At 42.6% G+C, this 26,344-nt stretch overlaps 1 protein-coding gene across 8 annotated transcripts in view; it reads left to right on the forward strand.

The window, feature by feature from the left end:
* The window catches only part of PPFIBP2 (PPFIA binding protein 2), a 143,995-nt gene that overhangs the window by 30,129 nt on the left and 87,522 nt on the right, over positions 1-26,344 (forward strand). For all 8 annotated transcript variants that reach the window (XR_745078.3, XM_010339478.3, XM_010339565.3 and 5 more), the window contains exons 2-3: positions 2,489-2,588; positions 19,480-19,694. Coding sequence is in view for 7 of the 8 variants with exons in the window: in XM_010339478.3 (XP_010337780.2) it covers positions 2,525-2,588; positions 19,480-19,694 (279 nt within the window). In the remaining variant the exon portion in view is untranslated. The remainder of the gene's footprint in view (positions 1-2,488; positions 2,589-19,479; positions 19,695-26,344) is intronic.

Here is a 26,344-nt window from a genome sequence, read left to right on the forward strand (position 1 = left end):
CTCTGATACTTTGGATCTGAGCCCTGAAGCATGAGAATAAATCAGCTGTGCAGACAGCTGGGGAGTGAGCTCAGGGTAGCGGGGTGGCAGGGGTGTTGCAGAGGAGGGAAGGTCTTGCAGTGTTTGGGAGCAGACAGGAGACCAATGCTGCTGAAGCATGAGGAGCCATGGATGGGTGGATGGCGGGGGTGGGAGGCAATGCGAGTATGGCCTGGCCTGATTCTGAGACCTGCTTCCTAGGCCACAGTAAGGAGTTTGGAATTTTCCCCTTAGAGAAAGCAGTGGGAAGGATTTGGAGGGATTATTTCAAACTTTTAATACCCCTTCTGCTGAACAGGTGAGAATCTGCAGGTTGTTTCCCTCCTGCTCCACCCTTTTCCCTGCTACCTCTTATTTTATCCCTACCCAAGCTGGCTTCCATTCAGGCCCCAGGAGTTCCACACAGTGTTTGCTGTAGCAGCCTGGGCTGCTCATCTCACCTCGAAGCAGCTTCGCTCCTTGTTGCAACCTTGTCTGGCTCCTGCCAGGGCCCTGAGGTGCCAGTGAGGTTCCCTGACACCCCTGTGAGCTCCCATCCTCATTCCCTCCAAGCTAACTGTGCAATGGTTCTTGACCCCCTGAGGCTGAATGCCTGCTTCTCAACCTTCTTTGGCCTTTGCGCTTGTAAATCCCTGCCCTCTCCCGCTCCAGAGGCATAGTTGCTTATTTTCCTTACCCATGCCTGCCGCCTCCAAATCAAGCAGCCTCCTGAGTTTATCTGGTTCTCTCTCCCTGCACCTACCTATTTTTGTTTAAAGTTTCCTTTGAGCTGGCAAAAGTATGTCCTGATGTTATATTCTGACTTAAAAAAGACATAGCTAACATACTGAACACTTTGTACAAAGGAATGTGCTTATTGTTCTCTACATAATTTTAATTACCTATTCATCATGCCATCTGTGAGTTAGATGCTGTTATCCCCATTTTACAGATGAGGAAACTGAGGCTCAGAGATTACACAATACATAGCAGAGCTGGGTCTGAACTCAAGCTGTCTGACTTTGGAGACTGAATTTAACTTGCTTCCTGGTGCAGCCAGTGTGGTTCCTTGGTCTTGAGATCCTTATCCACACCATCTCCAAAGCCACTCCTGTGTGGTGCCATTTTCCTCTCTTCACTCCAAATGTCCCACTTCACAAGAAAAACCAGAGAGCCTCAGAACCATCTGTTTCCTGTCCTGTGCCATGCTTGGGTGTGGGAGCCGTGCCTCTGTTCTCCATGACGTGTATGGCCATTAGGCACATGTGTAGATTTGCTGAAGGAGCAAACAGCAACTCCTCCAGTTTACAGACATGAGCTAATTCTTTTAGGATTACAAGTGCTGTTGTAAATCCTTCCCTGCTACCCAGGGAGAGGATGGAGAACAAGAAAAGTGAGAGGAGGCCTGGAAAGACAGTTTAAAGACCTTTCTTTTTTTTTTTTTTTTTTGAGACGGAGTTTCACTCTTGTTGCCCAGGCTGGAGTGCAATGGCGCGATCTCGGCTCACCACAACCTCCGCCTCCTGGGTTCAAGCAATTCTCCTGCCTCAGCCTCCTGAGTAGCTGGGATTACAGGCACGTGCTACCATGCCCAGCTAATGTTTTGTATTTTTAGTAGAGACGGGGTTTCACCATGACCTTTCTTAAGATAGAGTTGTCCAGAGATGGAAGCAATTGCCCGAGGGGCAGGGGAGAGGCACTGGGCAGTTCCCCGTTTGCTATAGCTAGGGGATACAGCATTAAGGGAGTGGCTGGACTGTATATCCTTGGAGATGTTCATCTGCCCTGAAAAGATGGGATTCTGAACCTTGAATGGTGCTGGGTAGAGTGGATCTAAGATGGTCAGTTACAGTGCTCCTGGGACAGTACTCTCTCTGCATCCTTGTGGCCTGCAACCTTCTAGGCAGGGCACCCTGTCCCAGTTGGAGGACTGGAAGTGGCATTTGAGCCCTCTCAGCCTGGCTCCCCTCCACCCAAGGAAAGCATTGCAGGCCTAGGGCAAATGCAGATGTAAGACAGTTAAATGCCTGCAGGGACTGTCGTGTTCTGGGCCCCGCCATTGCATTGCCTTCCTTGCACACCTTGACAATGTCCCTGTTAGGTGCACGGCTCTCCTACGCCACTTACTGGAGCCTTTCACAGTGTGGTTGGAGCTTCTGGAGCCTGGGACTCCAATTGTTACACCTGGGAAGGCATTAACAATTGCTGTCTTGCTGCCACCCACAGGTGACTCTGGAAAGCCCCAGTGGTTTTTCATGACAGAAGTGACTGGGATTGTGTGCTAAAGATTCGTGGAAAAGGCACTCATACCAGGAGGGAGAGGCCTGGGAGATGCAGAAACGACAAGTCGGCTACTAGGATTCTTTTGAAAACACACTGTGTGATGATGGAATTAAAGGTTTTTGTGGTCTCATATGCATAACATGGAACTTTCTGTAATTTTTCCTTTGTTCTGTATTTACATTTTCAGTAAGAAGAGGAGGAGACTAGGCAGGCAAAAGGAGTCATGGCGTCTGATGCTAGTCATGTGCTGGAAGCCGCCCTGGAGCAAATGGACGGGATCATTGCAGGTACACCCAGGAACCCCAGCAACCGAGGTCTCATCCTCCCCTCCACATTCCAGAAACTGCTTCTCTCCTTTTACCTTTTTTTTTTTTTTTTTGGCGAAGAGAAAAGTCCCTATTATATATTTCAGTAGTGTTATTGTGTACGTCACGTCTCCTTTTTTTCTTTGATATGAACTTCTAGAACTCTCTGATGTCTGGTGTAATCGTTCTGGTCCCTGCTGAGACAATGTGGATGTACCTACCATCTACTGCAGGCGTCCCCAAACTACGGCCCACGGGCCACATGTGGCCCCCTGAGGCCATTTATCCGCCCCCCCCCCACACCGCATTTCAGGAAGGAGCACTTCTTTCACTGGTGGTCAGTGAGAGGAGCACAGTATGTGGCGGCCCTCCAACGGTCTGAGGGACAGTGAACTGGCCCCCTGTGTAAAAAGTTTGGGGACGCCTGATCTACTGTCTCAGTTTGGATTCTGGCTGCGAGGCAGTTTGGGTTCGATGAGACTGATTCTATTGTAAAACATTCAGAGCTTTTCATGGCTTATTACAGCTGATCTGAAACTTGAAATCTAGCAGACTTTGCCACCTAATGTAAGGGTCAGCTCACTTCCTCAACTGGTCTCCAGTGTGTTTCAGAGATGGGAAGCAATTTTGTGTTGATTCATTTAATGATTAGAATGTTCTTTATGCCACATTGTTTTTTATCCATCTCAACTGTTTGGTTTTAATATTTGCATTAACCAGTAGGGGACTTTTTTTTAAGAAAAGATCAAGCAGGCTTGGCGCTCACACCTGTAATCCTAGCACTTCCGGAGGCTAAGGCGGGCAGATCATGAGGTCAGGATATCAAGACCATCCTGGCCATGGTGAAACCCCATCTCTATTAAAACACAAAAAATTGGCCGGGTGTGGTGGCGTGCTTCTGTAGTCCCAGCTACTCAGGAGGCTGAGGCAGGGGAATGGCTTAAACCCAGGAGATGGAAGTTGTAGTGAGCCGAGATTGTGCCACTGCACTCCAGCCTGGCAACAGAGCAAGACTCCATCTAAAAGAAAAAAGAAAAACAAGAAAAGATCTAGTAAAGCTGTGGTTAATTTGAAAGGATTATCAATTAACTGTTTCAGCTGATTCCTTTCTTCATGGGGGCAACCAGAAGCCGGTATTGATTAGACCGAACCTTTTGTTGGAAGTCTTTTCAGAAGGTCCCAAGTCTTCTGTCTTTACCTGATACACTTCAGTGGCCTCATTGGGAGATTGGATGTGCTTTTTTAGGACTTTGTTCTTCATTGTTTGTGCTGTGGCTGGAAGAGAGGAGGGAAGAAGGTACTGGCCCAAGTGTGGCTAGACCCCAGGAAGTACGGAGTACCTGACACTGCCCCTTTTCAGGCATTTGCTTTCCCTTCCAGTTGGAGAGGTTCATCTGACTTACAGAGGGCTTTTGGTGTTTGAGCCTGAAGTGGGAGAGTATGTCTGTGTGTTGCAGCTTCTTGAGGTTATTGTTGGTACTGTGATGTATTCTAGCTATCATCTGTCTGATTCTTAATTTCTCAGTGGACAGAGGGCCCTTGAGAGGTCCTGACTAATGTCCTGCTTTTCAGAGGCTCCATAGACAGGGATGTTGTGATGGTTAATACTGAGTGTCAACTTGATTGGATTGAAGGATGCAAAGTATTGATCCTGGGTGTGTCTGTGAGAGTGTTGCCAAAGGAAATTAATGTTTGAGTCAGTGGGCTGGGAAAGGCAGACCCAGCCCTAATCTGGGTGGGCACCATCTAATAAGCTGCCAGCTAATATAAGCAGCCAGAAAAACATGAAAAGGCTAAACTGCTTAGCCTTCCAGCCTACATCTTTCTCCCATGCTGGATGCTTCCTGCCCTAGAACATCAGACTCCAAGTTCTTCAGCGTTAGGACTCAGACTGGTTTCCTTGCTCCTCAGTTTGCAGACGGCCTATTGTGGGAACTTGTGATTGTGTGAGTTAATACTACTCAATAGGAGATCTACACACACAGACACACACAGACACACACACACACACACACACACACACACACACACATATAGATCTCCTATAGTTCTGACCCTCTAGAGAACCCTGGCCAATACAGATGTCCTGTTCTAGGTTAGGGTCTCTGATACCTTATTGAGGAGAAACAGTCAAGAAAGTGGATTTCCTAACAAACCTTTTAGAGATACTGACCTCTGAGCTCCTAGGGGTCTCATGTGCATTGGGATAAGAGCCACAGGATCAGACCTTCAGAATGCCTGAGTCAGTCAGCACTTCAGAGCCACCAGCCAAAGAGCAAAAGGAAGACTGAGGAAGACCTCTTCAATGGTTGTCAGGGAAGAAATGAAAACACTATCTTTTCTCCATGTATTATCTTTGCTGCTTTGTCAAAGGTCATTTGATTATATTTTTGTGATATATATTCAGATCTATTTCCTTACTCTCTATTCTGTTTCATGGATCTATTTTATTTTTTCTTTCACTACCATACTGTCTTGATGACTGTAGCTTTACAGTAAGTCTTGAAGTTGGATACTGTCAATCCTCCAACTTTTTTCTTCTTCATTGTTGTGTTGGCTATCTTTTGCCTCTTCATATAAAATTTAGAGTCAGTTTTTTTAATATTCACAAAGTAACTTACAGGGATTTTGATTGAGATTGCATTTAACCTACACATCATGTTGAGAAGAACTGACACCTTCACAATATTGAATTTTTTGAGAGATAAATCAGACTTCTAGAGAAAGTAGCCTTGTGTGGGGTCAGTGCCTTTCTGTCTCCTGATTTCTCCATAGAGCCATTTCTGAAATGACAGAGCCTCTGGCAAAATTCCTTCTGTCTCTGACAGAAGATTATGTGGCTGGATCCTTAAGGCCTTGCCTTGACCCAAGACTGCAGTTGAGAATCTGGGATGTGTGTGAGAGAGGGGCCCTAAGCATGGGTTGTATGAAACCCAGCAGACCTATTCTTCTGACCTTCCAGTACAAACTGCTCTGTCCTTCCATTTCCTTAGTCCTCCAGCTTAGAAGATTCCATCCGGAAGGGCTCCTGGGCTTCTTGGTCTGCAAAAGGCATGAGAGTTTTATAGAAAGGCATTCTTTGCAGATTGGTAGGGAGGAATACCTGTAGCCAGATGACTTCTTTCAAATCCTAGCTCTACAACAAATTACTTGCATGGTCTGTGCCTCAGTTTTCTCATATTTGAAATGAGAATAGTAACAGTACCCATCTTAGAGAGTTGCCTGTTTCAACACATACAAGGTGCTTAGAACAGTGCCTGTCACATAGTAAACACTATAAAATGTTAGCTCTTGATATATTAATGAGAGACAAAAAATAATCTTTATCATGTGGAATATTTTCTGGGGACAGGGTAGCATTCTCATTTATTAAAGCTCTTATTTCACACATCTGAGTTTTATGGTTTTCCTTCTATAAGGTTTGTGCATCCATTGCTGGATTTGCCCAGTGTTTACAAGATTGATCCGTAGTCTTCTGATGGCTCTCTGCTTCTGTTCTTGCTCCCTTATAGACTCTTTTCCATAGAGCCGCAGAGTAAACCTGAAAACGTAAATTAAGTCATATCACTCCTCTCTCCAAAACTCCTCCGTGGCTTCCCATCTCAGGATAAAGTTTAAAGCCCTTAACATGGCCAGCAAGATCTTAGCGTGACTTGGCCTTTGCGGCCTTTTATGCATCCCTTTTATGTTCCCCTGGATCATCTCACTTTGGCCCTGCACTTGCTCTCCCCTCTGCTGGAATGCCCTTTTCCAGATCCAGGCTTACGCTGAAATGTCACCGTATTGGAAGGCCTTCCCTGACTGTGTCTGTCATGCATTCCCACATAACTCTGTCTTTGTATCTTGTTTATACTTCTTTATAGCACTTATCGCCTGACCTTTCACATTTATATTTGCCTCTTTGTTCATTGTCTTTCTTCTGCACCCGCATGTAAGCTCCTTAAGGACAAGGAGCTGTATCTCCAGTGCCTTAATTGGTGGTTTTAGGCATTTTAGTTAACAAGTATTTAATAAATATATGTTAGATGTGTTTTTTACTTGTTTTTGTCACTAGGATCTTCTTTTCATTGGATAGGAGGTAGTATTGATTTCTGTATACATCCTCTATTTGGCTGCATACTGAACTTCATTTATTATTTTCACCTTTGTTTCACTGATTCTTTTGGAATAACAAATTACTGGGGTTTTGTTGTTGTTGTTGTTTGTTTTTGTTTGTTTGTTTGTTTTAAGACTCAGTAGTTTGTATGTCCCATGAACCATTCCTGAAGTAGTAACTGGCTCACACAGATACTTGACAGGAGCTATTTGACAGATTATTCAACATTGAGGTTACTAATGACTAACTGGAGGGCATGTATTCTATGCTCTTCTTGATAAAAAGAATGATCATTCTGTTCAATGCCTTGTTCGGAGTACTTCTTCTCAAGATTGTTGGACACTTTTCCTCATTTTTACGATAGCATTAAGATGGCTAAGCCAAATTGGGCCAAAGAGGTTAAGAACTTTCATAGTTATTAAGATGGACTACAGAGTTGGACTGTAGGGGTTTGTGCTGGTTGTGGGATCTTTGGACAAATTGCTTAATTCTTCTGAGCCTCAATTTACTTATTTATAAAATAGTGACAATGATAGTACCTGTCTCATATTGTGAGGGTTAAATTAATGCAAATAAGGCACCTAGAAAGTGCTCAACTGGTGGTGTTTTTTTTTGTTTTTTGTTTTGTTTTGTTTTGTTTTGGTTTTTTTGAGACGGAGTTTTGCTCTTGTTACCCAGGCTGGAGTGCAATGGCGCGATCTCGGCTCACCGCAACCTCCGCCTCCTGGGTTCAAGCAATTCTCCTGCCTCAGCCTCCTGAGTAGCTGGGATTACAGGCACACACCACCATGCCCAGCTAATTTTTTGTATTTTTAGTAGAGACGGGGTTTCACCGTGCTGACCAGGATGGTCTCGATCTCTCGACCTCGTGATCCCCCCGCCTCGGCCTCCCAAAGTGCTGGGATTACAGGCTTGAGCCACCGTGCCCGGCAACTGGTGTTGTTTTATTGATATTAGTATTATTTTTACCACCCATGATCATAGTGCTAAGATTTGAGTCCAGGGCCATTTGAGTCTCTTCCAGGCTCCTTTTATTCCTGGGCTGGTTTTAATGTTGATGTGCAGGGCTATCTGTAGGAGAAAAGAATTAACTGAGGGAAGGATACTTTTCTGTTCTTGCTCACAATTCCTAAGCCAGAGTAGTTTTGCTCTTGTCTCTCTTACACATTATTTCTTCCAAGCAAGGTTCCTTTGCTTAAGCACAGCTCAAGAAGTTTGAAAACTGTGGCATCACATCATGATACCACAGATCCTGCAGAAATGACATTTTTGTGTGAACATTTAAATCTTCCTCTCTTTATTTATATTCTTATTAATTTTAGATTGCATGATGTCAAGTAGTGTCTACACCACTGCCAAAACACAACTGCTTTTGCATCAAAGTACTCAAGTATCCAAAGACTGTATTCTCTCACCATTATCACGTATTTCAATGGAAGAAAGTTTTATGGGCTTCCTGGACCTCCCAAATAGTAGCTAGCCACTTGGATGAAAACAACACAGATTCCTACTAAAATGGATGTACTTTACTCGGTGGTCACTAATAATCATACACTACATAACAAGGAATTGCCTGTCATTAATTACAATAGGCTAGGTTACCGTTTACCTTCCAAAATTCTTTCTAAAAAGATTACCCTTTGGACATGTGGTATCAATGTTTATGTAATTAAACTTTTAGTGCAAAAAAGTGTCTTTCCCCTCCTCCATCAGTGAAAACAGTGCAAACAGTGTGGATGATTATTACTCCTGTAACCAATCAGACCGGGAGTACTCTGAGAGGATATCCTAATGCAAAAGTGGTAAATGCATCCGTCCAGAGCCACAGTGTGATGGCCTTCATCCTAGGTGGTGAGTGCTTGGGAGGTGTGAAAGATAGAAATTGATTCTCATAAATGCAAAAGGAAATGCCTTATAAGCAGAAGTAGGACTATTAAGTGAAACTCCTTGTAAAGTTGAATTCTTGAATCTGAATGGCTGAATCCCAGGTGTGACTATACTAGATTGGGACCTCAGTATTTTATATCAGAAAGTTGGGAAAGGGTGGCTGTTAAAGACTCTAGGACCCCTGTCAATAATGACTTGGTTCTAATACAAAAGATGGTTATTATAGTTTCCAGTAGGATATTAACCTTTGATCAATTCTTCCTGATTAGTCCCTGTGATTCTGCTTGCAAATTACACTGTAGATAATTTAAATTAAACTATGTTGCTTAATTACCTCCCTCTGAATAGCCAGAGCAACTGCCACAGACACTAATTTTGCTTGGGGCTTAATTTGTGAACTCACAGGTTCAGTGGCTACTTTGTCAGGCCACTTCTGGCAGGGGACCAGAGAGCCACGTGTTCAGGACGCAGAGGGCCACTTGCTCCTCTTGGCTGTGCAGAAGGTTCCTCATGTAGCTATCTACAAGCTGTACTCATTGTGGAGGAATAGGTAAGAGGAGTCTGCTTTATGATATTTAAATAAGTTGCCCTGTCAGCTGAGGCCTTTCTGCCAACTCTGATTAGCATCTGCGTTTGTAAAAAGAAAACAAAAGATTATGCAGGGGTGGAGAAAGTTCTGATCAAGACCGAGATTCTTCACGTTGCCCTGTGAATGAAGTCAGATGTGGTACTGAGGGCTGCTGGGTTCATATTCTGAACAGTCCTTGACTGATCTGGTCTTCAACTTCTCTGAGGTAGAGCAGCATATGACAGTCATCAGTAACAGACTTGCTGTTTCCCATTGCGGGTTGGGAGAGCCCTGCTAGGACTTTGTTCTGAAGAGTTGGAGTTGGGGTTTTAGGAGTGTCTAAGGGGCAGAGCTATCAAAATGGCTACTGGGGCATCTGCTCTTTGACAGCCTTCATTCCATTTTTTCCTCACTGGTAGACCCCATCTCCCAGTCCTTTTTGGAACCGGGCCTCATTTTTCATTCTCTGAAAGAGTTTGCATAAGACTGGAACTATTTGTTCCTTAAATATTTGCTCTAGTTGTAGGTATAGGAACTGGCCTGCAGAACTGTGTGAACCTAGTGTATTCTTGTTTGAAGATTTTTTTTTTTTAATGGCTGTCGACAGGTTTTAATTTCTTCTTAATTGAGTCTTGGCAAGTTAAATTTTTCTAGAAATGTGTCCATTTTACTGAGGCTTTCCACTTTGTTAACATGAAGTTGGCCATTTTATTTTATCCAAAATACTTTGTAGCATAGAATTATTCTTTACTGTTTGATAGAATTAACATGTAAAACCATTTGTCCTGGTATTTTCCATGTTGAAAACAATTTTAAACTATGATTAAATTCTTTATAGGACTATTCAAATGATTTTTGTTATTTTATCCAATTATTTTGTGTGTGTATGTGTGACCTTTTTTAAAACAGTTTAATCAAAGTACCTACTCTAGTGTATGGAATTCTTGGTTTGATCTATTTGAACATTTTATGTTTGACTCATTCAGAGTCATAATTTTTTGTATGTTTCTCATAAGTTTTTTTTGGATAACATTAAAAAACTGGATTTCTTTTATGCCATTAAAATTTTTGAGCTTAAACTCAAAGATAAGTCTAATGCATCTATAATTATTGTAATTATTGGTTTACAATTATATGTGTACTTAATTCTCCATTTTATGTTGCTTAACTGTTTTTGTTTTTGCCTTACTGGCTTCTGTTACATTGATCATCAGGTTACTATGGTTGTTTTAAAATCTGTTAGGAAGTTAAATATCTTATTTCTATTCTCTTAATGCCCATTCTTATGTTTTCTAAACATGTATCCTTAAAATGAAGGCTAAAGATACATATCTTTTAAGAATAATACTTCTGTCTTCCTTTTTAATAATACTTGACTCTTAGAATGCTTTAATTCCCATGACTGCCCCATCTTCTACATTATTTTTGTTTAGTATTCTAGTATCATCGTAATTTATATTCTCCAAATTATTGTTTTTTTGATAGCATTTTGTTTAACTGACAATTTTAACAGCTTCTCTAATCATAGCTGATTCTTTCATCCTGCTTTTTTTTTTAATAGTACAGTATTCTTCCTTAAAATTTGATAGTAATAGATTGTATTAGTCATCATTTGAAAAATGTTCTTAAATGTTCGTAATCTTGAATAATAGTTTATCTTGTACAGGCTTGCAGGTTGTTGGTCACTATTCATAGGTATTATTTTGTGGTCACAGCGATTCATTGCTGATGAGAAGTCTGACTTTCTCTGGTTGCTTTTAAACTTCCTCTTCGGTGTTCTTCAGTTTCACTGTGTTGTTTCTTGGGTGGATTTGTTTTGATGTATCATTTGTGGGACTCAGTGTGTGTCTTTAAACTGAGAGAACTCAACTTTTCCATTTTGAAAAATCCATAGCCATTTTCTCTTTGTTGCCTCTGCTTTATCCTCTGTATTCTTCTGGAATTCCTAAAGAATTGTGTTGGACCTTGTCATTGTTTTTAGACTCTATGCTTCCTAACTCTTCTATTTTTCACCTATATCTCTTTATGCAGCATTCTTCAGGTCTGTATTCCTCTCCGTAATCCTTTCATCTGCTATTCAACTTTACTTCATTTTTAATTTGTTTGGCTGTATTCTTTATTTTGGTTTGTATTTTTTTATTCAAATTTTACTATTTTTTAAATCATGCTTTCCTTTTCATTAAGGTTTTTATTTCTTCCTTTTTTAATTATGTAAAACATATCAAATATGCACAAATATATTCCCAGACAAAATATTTACACATGTTAATATTAATGTATTGATTTAGTTACATGTTTAAGCACTCATTAAAAGGCTTTCAATAATTCAAAATAATATGTTAATTTATGAACTTGTTGTCTCACTGGCACTTTTTTTTTTTTGAGACACAGTCTTGCTCTGTCACCCAGGCTGGAGTACAGTGGCGCAATCTTGGCTCACTGCAATCTCTGCCTCCTGGGGTCAAGCAATTCTCAGTCTCCTGAGTAACTGGGATTACAGGTGCCTGCCACCATTCCCACCATGGGCACATTTTGTGAAATAATTTTATTCAAACTTTTTGTGCTTTGTTTCTATCATTAAGAGAGCTCTTTTGGAACAATCCTAGCATTCTACAGCAGTTGCAGAGCATTTGGGGATTCAGGCTCATATTTGTAGGTCTGGGATGGGATTCAAGACTCTGTATTTCTTTTTTTTTTTTTTTTTTTTTTTTTTTTGAGACAGAGTTTCGCTCTTGTTACCCAGGCTGGAGTGCAATGGCACGATCTCGGCTCACTGCAACCTCCGCCTCCTGGGTTCAGGCAATTCTCCTGCCTCAGCCTCCTGAGTAGCTGGGATTACAGGCACGCACCACCATGCCCAGCTAATTTTTTGTATTTTTAGTAGAGACGGGGTTTCACCATGTTGACCAGGATGGTCTCGATCTCTTGACCTTGTGATCCACCCGCCTCGGCCTCCCAAAGTGCTGGGATTACAAGCTTGAGCCACCGCGCCCGGCCAAGACTCTGTATTTCTAATGAATTCTGAGGTTTTGCTATTGCTACTCATGTGGACCCCACTTTTAAGTGGCAAGGTTTTAGAACACAATATCCTTACTTGGAAGTTGTTTTAAATACAACCCTTTTAAAATTCACATGATGCTGTCATCAGCTGTTTCATCTCATGCCAAAAAACTCTATTTACATGGTAAAAAAATCATACTTTAAAAGTTTATCTTGTTTATATGTCTCAATTGTACAACATACATATTTTGTATGAATGAAGATAGGCTAAGTTACGTTGCAGTGAGAAACTACTGAAATGTCAGTGGTTTGAAACACAAAGGTTTGTTTTTTGTATACATTGCAAATTCCCTGAGATTTGCCAAGAGCTCTGGTCCTTGTCATCTTCACTTGAACACAGGCCAATTGAGTCTCCACTATTGCCAGAAGTCAGGGAAGGTGGAAGAGATATGGGGACTTGTGACTTTCTCCCACAGTGATATACATAGATTCTGTTTATTGGTCAGAGGAAGTTATGTGACCATGAGTGACTTTAAGGGACAGAACTGCAAGCCTGCTATGAATACAAGTAGAGGAGAACAAAATATCTGAATAACCCCAATCACTACCACATACATACCTATATGCTTTTGAAAGCAATCATTAAAAGGCTTTCAGTCAGGCACGGTGGCTCACACCTGTAATCCCAGCACTTTGAGAGGCTAAGGCAGGTAGATCCACGAGGTCAGGGGTTCGAGCCCAACCTGGCCAATATGGTGAAATTCTGTCTCTACTGAAAAATACAAAAATTAGCCAGGCATGGTGGTGCGTACCTGTAGTCCCAGCTACTCGGGAGGCTGAGGCAGGAGAATCTCTGGAACCCCGGGAGGTGGAGGTTGCTGTGAGCTAGGATCGAGCCACTGCACTCCAGCTTGGGCAACAGTGAGGAGCGAGACTCCATCTCAAAAAAAAAAAAAAGTCTTCCAATAAAACTCTAATAGCACTTGCATTGTATGTGGTCTTATCCTCAAAAATAATTACTAAATCTATATTAAATTTTGGTTTTTCTGCCTTAAAATAAAAATTCTCAGGTGACCTCTGTAACCATCAGAGCTAGACTTGATTGAGGTGATCTGCTAGTGCCATGGCTTCCACTTAGGCATCATTTAAAAATGTATCACCTGGGAAACTTTTTATTACTCCAGGTCACACCTCAAACCAATTAAATTAGAATCCCTGGAAGAGGGCCCAGGCATCTGTAGTTTGTAAAACTCTCCAGGTAACTTCAATGCGCATTGAAAGTTGAAAAGATTTGTGCTACTCTAAATGTGCATTGTTGCTCAAAATAAAATAATAGAATGCCCCAAAGAGAAACTTTATTTTAGAGCTTGACTGTAAGTTGAATTACCCTTTTCTGAGAAATATGGGGGATAAACCTTGACTTATATTTAGGCATATCCAGCATTAGTAGTTTATTGTCTCTTTTAACTTGTTCTGTTAATCCCAGGTTTTAGAGCACACATTTTTATATTTATTGTATTTTATATTTTATTGTTTTATTTTTATTTGTTTCCCAGTGTGGTTGTAATTTTTTTTGCAGGGGATAATTTCGGGGAATGTGTGTGTGGAGTGTGGAAATGAGCCTCCTGGGAGACTTTGTATTTGCTACTGCTGGGTTTTAGGTGTTGTACTATTCTGGACCATTTTGTGTGCAAGTGTGTTGATTTCTGGTTTGGGATTTCAGTAGTAAGTGCATAGTAGAAATTTGGCACTATGCCTGTGGTTATGCAGAGGCCTGTAGATTTGATGTCCCACTGTGGGTGAGGTAGGGTGTATATACGTGGTATTATAAACACGTAGGGGACTCCTTAGCACACTGCAAGCTTCCCTGCCATTGAGTGAGTTTTTTTCAGGCTCCTCTATGAAATAGGCAATACTTTGGGGTACTTTCTTTCTGCAGGGGTCTCACTTTCAACTTACTGCTTTCACTGGAGGAATTAACAACCTCAGGTCCTTCCTATCTCTGGGTCTTTTGCCCATGAGCTACTCTAGAGTCAGTTTAAATTAATTTCACTGTTGAGTTCACTCCTTGTTTCTGGTACCCAAGGTTTTTACTGTCTTTCAAGCTTGGCTCCACATTAAAATAAATAAATAAAATAAGGGTGTTATCTTTTTCAGCTTTTCATTGTGGATAAGGGGGACTCCTGGCAGTTGAATCTGTCCTGTTTCCAGAAGGTTCCCCCTGAAGCAGTACATGACTAACTTACCCTGAGGCCTGCTCTGAGATTTTCTGAAATGATTGTTCTGTGAAAATACTACCAGGTTTTCCCCCCTTTCACTAAGGCAATTACAGAGCCAGGGAAAGCTAATCAACAGCACAAGGAAGAAACCTGTCTGGATTTACTCATTTAATTTCCTGCCAAATAAGGACTTGAATTCTTCCATATTGTCTAGCATCCTGTGGGGACTTTAAAAGAACAACAGAAGCTAGAGTCCAGTGCAAACTAAATGTCAAACTTGAATCTCTCACATATATTCAACAAATTTAAAGTTTAAAACAAGTTGTTATAAAAGTAATGAAAGTATATATTGTCAACATTTGCGTATTTCTCTGTATATATTCACATATACATATATTTATAATTTTTTTACTGAATAAAGCTATTTCCCCATGTTATTGAGTCTTTAGGCAATTGTTTTTTATGTAGCTATATGAATCATATTCTTTGAATGTTCCAGGAGTTAAACATTCACCAATTTGAGGGAATTTTCCCCTACTTTTTAATAATTAAGATGCTGCTGAGATTATTTTTATATATTAATCTTTGACTACATGTCTGATTATATTTCCTTAGGTTAACTTTCTAGAATTGGACTTTCTAGGTCAAACGGCATGAATAGTTTTCCTGTATCTTGCCAAATTGCTTTGCAGAAAGATTAGGTCAGTCTTTGTGTCTATTAACAGCATAGGAGGGTTCCCTTATGAACAGCATGTGAACTGGCCAACATTAACTATCATTGCATTTGCATTTTCAACAATTTCCATAGGTGAAAATTGAATATTATTTTTAAATGTTCTGTTTACCAATGTAAAAACATTTTCTTTTCATATTTTTAATTTTTACTTCTGTTTTTTAATTCTGGAGTTGCCCATATATACCTTGTGCCTGTTTTGTGTGTCAGAAGTGGATTGGGGAATTTTTCTTATTGATAGATAAGGTCTCTTTATATATGAAAGCTATACTGAGCTTTTGTTGTAATTGTTACAAGTAGGTTTTTTTGTTGTTGGTGTTAATTTTCAATTTTTTATTTTTTTGAGATGGAGCTTTGCTCTTGTTGCCCAGCCTGGAGTGCAATGGTACTATATTGGCTCACTGCAACCTCCCCTTCCTGGGTTGAAGCGATTTTCCTGCTTCAGCCTCCCAAGTGGCTGGGATTATTACAGGTACCCACCACCATGCCCAGCTAATTTTTGAATTTTTAGTAAAGACAGTGTTTTGCCATGTTGGCCAGGCTGGTCTCGAACTCCTGACCTCAGGTTGATCTGCCTGCCTCAGCTTTCCAAATGCTAAGATTACAGGTGTGAGCCACCACGGTTGGCCTACAAGTAGGTTATTTAGGCTGTAATTTGTCTTTTAATTTTAATTTTGTTTTTAACATTCCATAAGTTAATTTAGTCAGATTTATTGTTTTTTTATGACTTGCTCAATTGCTCCTGTGCCTATAAAATCTTCCTCTAACTCAATTTGATCCATCTTTTCTTCGTATTTCTAGCTCAGTTTTTTTAAGCATGTAATCCTTGCTTGTCTGTCTAAATGTTATTTTTGTGTATGATATAAAATAAAGATCTTATTTTTTTCTGTAGGAGTAATTCTAGCAACATATTTTAGCAGTGCATGGCAAGTCTCTCTTGATTGTACTTCTCAGAATATTCTCAGCTATTTTCATTAGTTAGTTATTTTACTGTGTAACATAAATTACCCCAAACATTTATCATCTCTGTTTCTATCTGCCAGGAATTCAGGAGTTTAGCTGGGTGGTTCTGGCTTAGGTCTTTTAAAGGATTATAGTTAAGATATTAGCTGGGGCTACAGTCATCTGAAGGCTTCTCTGGGGCTCGAGCAGCAGTCCCTAACCTTTTTGGCACCAGGGTATGTCTTCATGGAAGAGAGTTTTTCCTTGGACCTGGGGGGTGGGGAGATGGATTCAGGATGAAATCGTTCTACCTCAGATCGCCAAGCGTTTGTTAGATTTTCATAAGGAGTGAGCAACCTACATTCCTCACATGCGCAGTTCACAATATGAGAATCGAATGCCACCACTGATCTGACAGGAGGCAGAGCTCAGGCAGTAATCCTCATTGGCCCACTGCTTACCTCCTGCTCTGTGGCCCAGTTCCTAACAGGCCATGGACTGGTACCGGTCTGTGGCTGGGACTTGGGACATCTGGGCTGGAGGATCCTTTCCACAATGGCTCACTCATATGCCCATTGGTAGAAGGGCTCAGTTCCCTGATGTCTGTTGACAGGTAGCCATAGTTCCTCACCATATGGGCTTTTCCATAGGGATGATTAAGTGTCCTTATAACATGGCACCAGCCTTCCACCAGAGTGAGTTGCCTGAGAGAACAAAGCAGGAGGAGTCACAGTGTTTTTTTATCACCTAGCCTTGGAAGTGACATTCCATCATATCTGCCATGTTCTACTGGTGACACTGAGCAACTGTGATATAATATCCACAAAATTGTGAACATTAAGAGGCATGGGTCACAGGGGGCTTCTCAGAGGCTCATTACCAAACTCTTCCTCTGAGAGGCAACTTAGAATTATATCTCCCCTTGTATAGAGGCTTATTCGATATCATCTTGTCATTTATATCCCAAAGCCCAAAGGTGGCTTTTGGAACTTTCTTCTTCCCTTAGTTTTCTGCCCTACAACCTTATCTGATTCTTAAATTTAAAATCAAGTGGCGTTTGTCATCTGACGCTTTTCTGTCACTGTCATTACAACTAGCTCAGAGACAAAATATTTGTCTTTTTACTTCCCTCATCTAGTGTTTATTGACCATTTGTTTTGATAAAGTAATAAAAAATATAAGTTGCAAAGAAATAGAAATTAAAGTTTTTTATACATGTGTATACACACACACACATTGAATAGTAGGAAAGAATCCCAAAGCTTTAGGGTAGAGAGGGTCCCAGAGAAGAGACTTGTCCAAGGCCACACAGTGATATAAAGTTAATGAAAACCCAGATCTTCCATCCACCTTTTAGCCTGACTCATTCATCCTACATTTATGAAATACTTAAAATGAAACTGGATGGCTATGTGTTTAAAATTCGTGTATACAGAATGGAGAGGGATTACTCAGCAATGGTTTGGAGACTGGAGGTCTTGCTCTGCTTCTGTCCATTCTCTTTCCTGAAGTTTGGCTGTGGCTCTTCCCAGTCCACTCTTAATTGGATTTGTAGGAGCCAGAAAGTGCTGAGCACACATCACAGTGTGGTAATTGCGCAGTTTCCTGGCTCCCCAGAGCCTCTGACTTGTTTGTGGATTGTGATCCATAATTCCCTGTATAATGCATTTTCAGAAAGCAAACTGGCAATCAAATGGTAATTGTTTCCATCTGTGTGGATTTTGCATTTCCCAAGACTGCCTGGCAAGGAGAAGGTTGGCTCTGAGAGGAGTAAAGGGACCTGGAATTGGACGTCAGGCCTGCAGCATACCATGGATGCGGTGGCCCCAAGCTCACATTTTCCAGTAGAGTCCTAATTTGAAATCTTTCATCTGGTTGGCCTTATAAATAATCCAAATGCCCTAGAAATTCCACCACCTAAACCATATTTTCTAAAGTGTTTCTTACTGCTGAAAGCAGCACAGACTTCCTTTGTTAGACTGTTGCCCCAGTTTTGATTTGAAAAATTGATCATTGAACTCATGGAAAGGAGACTTTTGCTGCTGCTGCTGCTGCTGCTGCTGCTGTTAAATGAGCTGTTGTTAAACAATGGGTTTAAGAATGGTGGAACAGTCCAATTTGGAACATATCAAATTAGAAAAGAGCTGACCCAATATCCCGTCTCTGAGGAAGTGGAAGCGCTCTCTCTCTAGCTACTCATGCAGGTATATATGCAGGCATTTGGTCAGATTCCTCTTCAGTGTCCACTGGGTAGAGTGCATGATGCTGGGAACTCAGCTAAATGTAACGTGGACTCTCTCAGAGACTTCACAGCCCACAATAAGGAGATGAGGTATGAATATATTTCATAATACAAATTTAAGAGCATATGTCAGGGGATATAAAGATCTCCCAACTGGGAAGATCTAGGAAGATTCCAGTTCACTCAGCTCTCACCAAAATGAATATAGTAATTGGCATCTATTGCTGTGGGATAAGCCAACCCAAACATAGTGGCTTAAAACTACCACCATTTATTTCTTTTTAATTTCATGATTTGAGTGCAGGTGTGGCCCCTCCCTGTTCCACGTGGCGTCAGCTGGGATGGCTTCATTTGACATATTTGTCACCACAGCTGAGAGGGCTAAGAAGGGTGGGGCTGTCTTTCTAGCAAGATAACTGGCTTTGTTACATGGCAGTTTAGGGTCAAAGAGAGTGGAAGCTGTCAGACCTCCTAAGGGCCAGGCCCAGAACCAGTAGAGAGTCACTTCCACTGCATTCAACTGATCAGAGCAAGTCACCAGGCCAGCCCAGAGTCAAATCTATCTCTTTATCAGAGGAGTGGATTGCGCACACAGGAATGAAAGAATCTCTGGTGGCCAACTGTGCAATCTATGACGTTAACATAAAGAAAATTATTCTAAAAGCTGAAGAATGAGATCTTACCGTCTAAACTAGCAGTCTATGGTCCCTAGTGAGGACTGGCCGTGCTCTCCCAGTTGCCTAAGTGTGTGAGCTTCATATGTCAGTCTCAAAGGGTACAACTACCCACCTCTGCATCCCTCTTTTTACTCTGTCGGGCCCAAGATTAGGTAAAGATGATTTCTGGGAAGTTTACATTGTGAGTGATTCAGCTGGGGTCCCGGTGGCCTTCCAGGTTTTTTTTATTTAAAGATGGGAGTCTCGCTTTGTTGCCCAGGCTGGAGAATGGTGACTATTCACAAGCATGATATTGTGCACTACAGCCTGAAATTCCTGGACTCAAGCAATCCTCCTGCTTCAGCCTCCTAAGTAGCGGAGATTACAGGCATGCACCACCACACCCAGCTCACTCCCAGCTTCTTATCTGTCCCTTTCACCTTTTTCTCACCACCTTTGCTCTTTACCAGTTCCTTGCCCATGGTTTCCACCCTGCTTACTGAGTTTTCCACCTCTCTCTCTCATTGCAGGCACTAAAACAGGTGCAGATCTTAGTGATGGTACTTGTGAGCCTGGACTGGCTTCCCCAGCCTCCTACATGAACCCCTTCCCAGTGCTCCATCTCATTGAGGACTTGAGGCTGGCTTTGGAGATGCTGGAGCTTCCTCAGGAGAGAGCAGCCCTCTTGAGCCAGATCCCTGGCCCAACAGCTGCCTACATAAAGGAGTGGTTTGAAGAGAGATTGGTGAGTAGTCCCATGGCCTGATTGGGAACCACTGGGAAATGCAATGGCGTAGCCCATGGAGTGCCACTGCTGAGTGGGGCTATTGACTCATCTGTACACCTTCCAGCCTTTTCTTCCATCCCACTTGGCCAACAATGTAGGGTAGCCCTTCTCATCAAGGAGTGTAGAGCCCAGTCAGGCAACTTAAGCTACGCCCTCTGACCTCCCATGGTCCACAGTTGCCGTCTCCTGAGGAAATCCAGGGCCAGAGAAGGGCAAACATTGAAGATTTGACACACACAGACCCCCTCGAATTGCGTGTACTACTTACTGAGTTATAATCCCTGGCTGGGGTCTCTCTCCTCGGCTAGATCCCACTGCCCCTTGTTTCTTACCACAAACTAAAGACTGGGTTACCTTATTGATTTTTTAAAAAAGCTTTATAAATTTCTTAGAAGAAAATATTTTCTTAACATTTTTGCATTTCTTTGATAAAAAGGCTAAACTTTAAAAAATTAGTTTATTCGTATTCTTCTGTATGGTCTTTAAACTTTTGACCCTATATCCTATCTGGAAAAAAATGCATTTCTTATGTGCATATTCACATATGCAGCATTTTATTTTTGAGACCAGATCTCGCTCTGCCACCCAGGCTGGAGGGCAGTGTGGCTTCATCAGTTCTCCCACCTCTTGCTCCCAGAAGTGTGCCACCTCTGCAGAAGTGCACTGCCATACCTGGCTAATTAATTTTTTGTTTTGTTTTTGTTTTGTGGAGACAGGGTTTCCCTATGTTGCCTGGTTGGTCTTGAACTCCTGGCTCAAACAATCCACCCACCCTGGCCTCCCAAAAGTGCTAGGATTCTAAGCATGAGCCACTGCACCTGGCCAGTATTTTACTGATATACTTAAATTATAAAAATAACACAAAACAGAATTGTAAAGTTTTTTGTTTGTACAAATTTGTGGGGTACATGTGAAATTTAGTTACACGTATATAATGCATAGTGATCACGTCAGGGTATTTAGGGTATCCACTGCTCACCAAAATAGATTTTTAAAGGATAGGTTAAAAAACAGCTCTAATATTTTTTTCCCATATACTGAGAAATCACCTTGAGCCCATTGGGTGGGGCCTCTCCCACTTGAGACTATTCATGTTCTATGCTGTTATTTTCTATTAGGATTTTAGTGGTTTTCTTAGCTATTTGAATGACCTTCTCTTAGCCCTTTGCTTTATTTGTAGCAGATATTTTCCTCACTCTGTTTTTAGATGTTTAGGGTGCTTTTTGAGACATGGAATCTTAAACAAGTGTACTTCACTCTATCAGTCTTTCCTTGGTTTCTTGTTCTCCTTTTGGCCCTAGCAAGGCCTTTCCCAACCTCAGAACAAATAACTGTTTACCTGTTTCTTCCTCTAGTTAGTTTATGGCTTGATTTTTATCTTACATCACTTTACTGGTTAACTCTAATCCATCAACAATACTTTTTAGTGTTTGGCATAAACACAGTGAATCTTATTTTTAAAACAGTTTTTGGAAATTTATTAAAAATATGTTTGATCCAAAGCCAGTTGACAATCAGTTGATTTTTTTCAAGATGCTTTGGTAGAAAACAGCTTGCCTTCAGATTTGCAGTTTTGTGTTGGGATTATGTACAATGGTTTAGGGAATGCCTTCCTTTGGAGAGATTTCCCTAAAAGAATTCATAAATCTTCTAGAGTAATTATGGCCGTCACTAACCCATCAATGGGGAAGCAAGTACTTTTAGGGGGTCAGAAGTTCATATAAACATTCCAAGATGTAAGGGCTGTATGCTAAGGTTTTAATTCTGGAAAGAGATCGCCTGTCTGTATTTTACGTCTTGCAGACCTAAAGTCATTTTACGATTGGCCTGTATACACATTCCACACAAAGTCTTAATCTGTATGGAAATAAATTCAGACTGGTGAGCAAACTCATCTGGTGCTTTAGATTGGCAATTTTAGTTAGAAGTTGTTACTGCTCAGATTTTGGTCTGTGGCTCAGCAGCTTCCTTACCCCTAGTAGCTTGTGAAAAATGCAGAATGTGGGCCCCCATCTCACACTTGCTGAACCATCTCTGGGTGACTCATAAGCACGTTAAGTTTAAGAAGCACTGTTTTCAATCATGGAGACTCACTTAAATTTTTTTGTTAAATCCCATGTGGATTAGGATTGGAATTGAAACTAGTAAAACGGTTTGAGGGATTAGGCAGCACTGCCCAGTGCCTTCTCATGCATGGTGTCTGTGCGTCCCTTTATTTGTTCCCTTCTCCTCTGTAGACAGACTGACATTGTCACACACTTAGAGTTCCTGCTTGGCCATGACACTGGCCTGACATGATGCAACTGTCTCTCATGACATCTCTATCAGTTGGGATATTTTTTCCAGTAAAGTGACGTAAGCAATAAAAAGATAGACCACAGACAAGATGTCCAGAAGACAGACAGTCCCAGGTTTAAATAAGTGGCTCTGAGTGACCTCACAGGCACTGCTTCTTCCTGTCTTTTTGCCCTGCCATCCTCAAGGGGTGGTTTTTGCCCAGGCATGTCCCCTAACAGTCACAAGATGGTCACTAGAACTGCAGGCAACATGTCCTTACAAGACACAACTATGCAAAGACGGGCAGAGGTAGGGAGCAGTTACTTTAGTGTGTTTGTTGTTGTTGTTGTTATTTTTAATCAGGTGGGAAACTCTTTCTCTGCAACCTTCTAGCAGAGTTCCCATCTAGCCCCAGTGGCCAGGATTTGTTCACCCATGCATACCCTAGCTGCAAGGGAGGCTAGGAAAGCAAGCAGTTGCACTGCCATGGAGGGAGGTGGCCTCTGTCAGAAAGGAATGATGATGAAGTTGAGGAAAGCTGTCTTTCAGGAAGACAGCTTGGAGTGACTGCCACAAACTCTGTTAGGTTTGAGTTTACTCTTGTTGACTGATAAATTCTTTCCATGTTTTCTTTTTAAACTCAAGTTTCTAAAGAAAAGAATATGATTGGCCCAGTTAATTATATTTTAGTGAAGTCATCCAGATCAATGAAGTGTTAAGTGTAAAATAGATAGGAATTAAAGACTTTTAATTTATTCACTGTTCTGGATGCACACCTTAGGTCAGGTGTCTACCCGAGGGCAAATCATCTGTGAGCAGAGGGGAGGGATTACATGGTGGGAAATGTGGTCTTGTACTGCTGCTCCTCATCAGGGCTGCAAATCTTCTGGCACTGGGCATCTGTGGTCCACCAGAAGAATGGGCTGCTAAGAAGCAGGGGTCAATGTGGAGGAATAGTTCATTGTTAGAACAGGACAAATAGCAGACTAGTCCTGGGCTCTCTCTCTTATGTTTTACATGAAAAGGGCACTCCTAGTCCTAGTGCCTCCAACTGGGGAGCTGTGTCTTTGTAATAGGGCTGGTTCCTTTCCTGCTGGGTCCTGGCAGAGCTGAAGCACAGCTGGGCCAGCACAGTTGGCAGCAGTAGGAGCACTGTTGGCCAAGACTCTGCCAGGAGATGGGTATGAAACAGAGCAGACTTGCCCTAAAGCCCAAGTGGAGCAGACCTGCCCAGGAGTCAGTGGCACTGGGTTGTGAGTTTCCCATGCGCCAGGGTCTCAAGTAGCATCCTGCCCCTTGGCAGTAAGTGTAATGAGGAGAAGTGGGCTCCAGGCCTAGAAGGGCATGTGTGAGGCTTTCTTAATGGGGATACCCTCTGGGGCCTCAGTGAGGTAAGGACAAAAGGGTCTGGATCCCTTGGTTTAGGAGCATTATTATATCCCCCGGAAAGCTGATGAATGAGGACCTCACATGGAGGGTGTCTTGAGGTCCAAGATGAGCTGGGACCTGGCCTGCAGCAGAACAGTGTTACCCTCAGGAGATGGGAAGGTGGTCCTTTACATCTGGAAGACAGAGCCAAGCTCAGGGTTAGTGCTCATGGAGGATCACACTGAGGCCCTGGCTGGAAGGCTGAGGCAGCTCTGTTGTGATGGGAACAGAGCTGAGTTCCAGAAAGGGGCAGACTCCTCCTTCTCTGTTTACTATGGTGAAATGGAGGATGATGCTCTGAGGAGGGTATGATTATTTCAGGTCAGGAGCCCCAGAACCCCACGGCTGGTCCTGAAGCCTAGAAAGGGAAGCAGTGCTCATCAGTGACCCTGGCATGTACTACGGGCAAGAAGGAGCTGGTGCCACTGTGACCACTTCCAGGATTTGGGCTGTGCACTGAGTGGGGCTTTCCCATGGTCTGAAAATGGTATTTCTACCCTGCTTGGCTTGGCTGGGTGAAGATTGGTCACAAAGATCTAAGGCTAGGTTGGGTGGTGGAGGATAGCCAGCCAGATTCAAATGGGCTCTACAGGGCTGGGGACAGCCAGCTCGCTGGGAGGAGTAGACCCAGGCTGGTACAGTGTTGATTCATGTGCCAGGTCTTTGGGTGATGCCCAGAAGGTACCAGAGCCAGCAGAGTCTCCATATGAAGTAGCCATGGGTGCTTCTCTAACAGTATGTTGTCTCCACCCTTCATCTCCTACCAGCCAGCCAGTCCGTTCTGCTGTTTCACACATTGGGTATGGGCCAAGGAGATTCTTGGTGAAGGTTCAAGATGAAGTCAGAAAGGGTAGGCAAACCCAGCAGCAAAGTGAAAGCAAGTCAAGGAAAAGCTCAGGCTCCAGGGTGAGGGGTGGTAGTTGGCAAAGAACCTGTAGAGAAGGGCTGTAGTCTGGGACCTGTTTGGAACTGGGGTACACGGTGTAGACTTGGCCATCCCACAGGAACCCAGGCTTTTATTTGCAAGGCTGTGAGAGTCCTAGTCAGTGTGCTTGAGTGAGCGAAAGCAAATTGAACCAGGGTGAGGGAGTATGGGAGGTAGGAAGGAGTTAAAAGGCCAGGGTTCTACCCTGGTTCTGCCTCTCACTTGTATGAGCCTCTTCTTCACTTCCCTGGGACTCAGTTTCCCTACTGGATGACAGCTGAGTCTGAAACTGTCTGCAAGATCTGGCCAAGCATTCCAATTCTGCAGTTTATTCTAGGGGGTGTATGGAGTGGCCTTTTTATAAGCACCAGCCTTTGCCTCCCTCAGTCTTGACCTCTTGATTTCCAAAGTAGGGAAACAGAAACCTCTCAGTTTACTGCTGCCCTTATGTTAGGGCTTGACGGAGGCCCACCTCTCAAGAACAGTGGAGCGGCAAATCTGTTTACCATAGTGAAAAACCTGAGGAGTTGCCCTCCTGAATTGAATGAGCAACCTCTGCCAGGGCCAGCTGGGGTAAGTGCTCACCTCTGATAGCCCAGCAACTCAGTTCAGGTGCCCTCAGTTAACTTTTTAACTAGTTTCCCAAGAAACAAAGAAACCCAGGCCCAAGCTGGGGAACACAGCCACCCCCCTTCTCAGCTACAAACCACCTTGTCACAGATGGCAGCTTCTTCGGCTCCTGGCTCCTCAAACAAAGCCCATGCATTCCTGCCAGATTCAGCTTGCAATCTTTCATTCTGTCCAAAGAAGCAAATCTGTTTACCATATTGAAAAGCCAGAGGAGTTGCAAAAAAAGGTGGAGAGAAAAAGCTGTTTTATGAATTATAAAATGTGAGCTTGAGTTTCTGACCATGGGGATTCATTTCTGTGTCTCCATTCTCCATCCAGAATGGGAAACAAAAGATAGGTCAGGACACATGTGTTTTGAACACTTTAATTTTGAAAAGTTACAGAAGGAGTTTTGTAGGCAAACCTTTTCCTCTGCATCTTAGAGGAGGGAAAATTTGGTGTTTATTTTTCAAGGAAAAAAGTAGAGCCTGTGTGAGTCGATTTCCAGCATGTTTTCTTACTTCCCCTGTGACAGGTGTGAACTTGAGTGGTGTCCTTTCTCTCTTTCTGCGCTTAGCTCCCCCTGGGCGGGGCTCCAGTGGCACCAGGGCTGGTTCTTTGTCCCTGTGCAGTGCTGGAAGAAGCCACTAGGTGGGAGTCAGGGACAAATGCTGGGAAGTGAAATCCCACAGAGTGAGGTACAGCAGGGGCTTTACATGAGAAAACAGCTTTTTATTTTTCTTTTTTAGACAAAGATAATATAAGCACCTCTCATTACTGAAGCTGCTGAACTGCACCGGGGTCAGCTGGCAAAGAGAATTCTTTGCCGTTTTCCTTAGAAACAGTGGACAGAGGGCAGTCCAGGGAGTGCTCCACTGTTGAGGGTAGAGGAGAAGAGACAGGGCTGGTCCTGGGAGCACAGACTTGACCTTCCCCTATAGATGTGAGGAAACCTCTCCAGATTCTTTGACTGCAGTGCCTTCTGCTGGGGTGCAAGTAGGATGGCCCTTTCCATTCCCGGAGGCATATCCTCGCCCACAGTGTATGCCATGCCGTGCCCTAGGGAAGCTTCCCGTCCCCTGGAGGACTTTGAATGCCTTTTTCCTGGCACAGCAGCCAAGACTAGGGGCCTTCAGCCACTGCAAATTTAGCAGTTTTAATTTTCCTGGATCATGATCCCTGCCCCCAGAGTAAATTTACCCTACTAAATTCTAGCAATCTGGATCCTTTCAGATCTGACCTAAAGAGACTATTTCAGCCCCTAACAATGTTTATAAATGACCAAGAATGTGCAAACACTGGTGAAAGAGCAAATAAATCCTTCCCCACTAAACTTCCTGCTTCAGACGCTGGGGCCATGGTGGATGAT

The sequence above is a fragment of the Saimiri boliviensis genome, chromosome 6 (genome assembly GCF_048565385.1).
Source record: "Saimiri boliviensis isolate mSaiBol1 chromosome 6, mSaiBol1.pri, whole genome shotgun sequence".
In the NCBI taxonomy this organism is placed as follows: Eukaryota; Metazoa; Chordata; class Mammalia; order Primates; family Cebidae; genus Saimiri; species Saimiri boliviensis.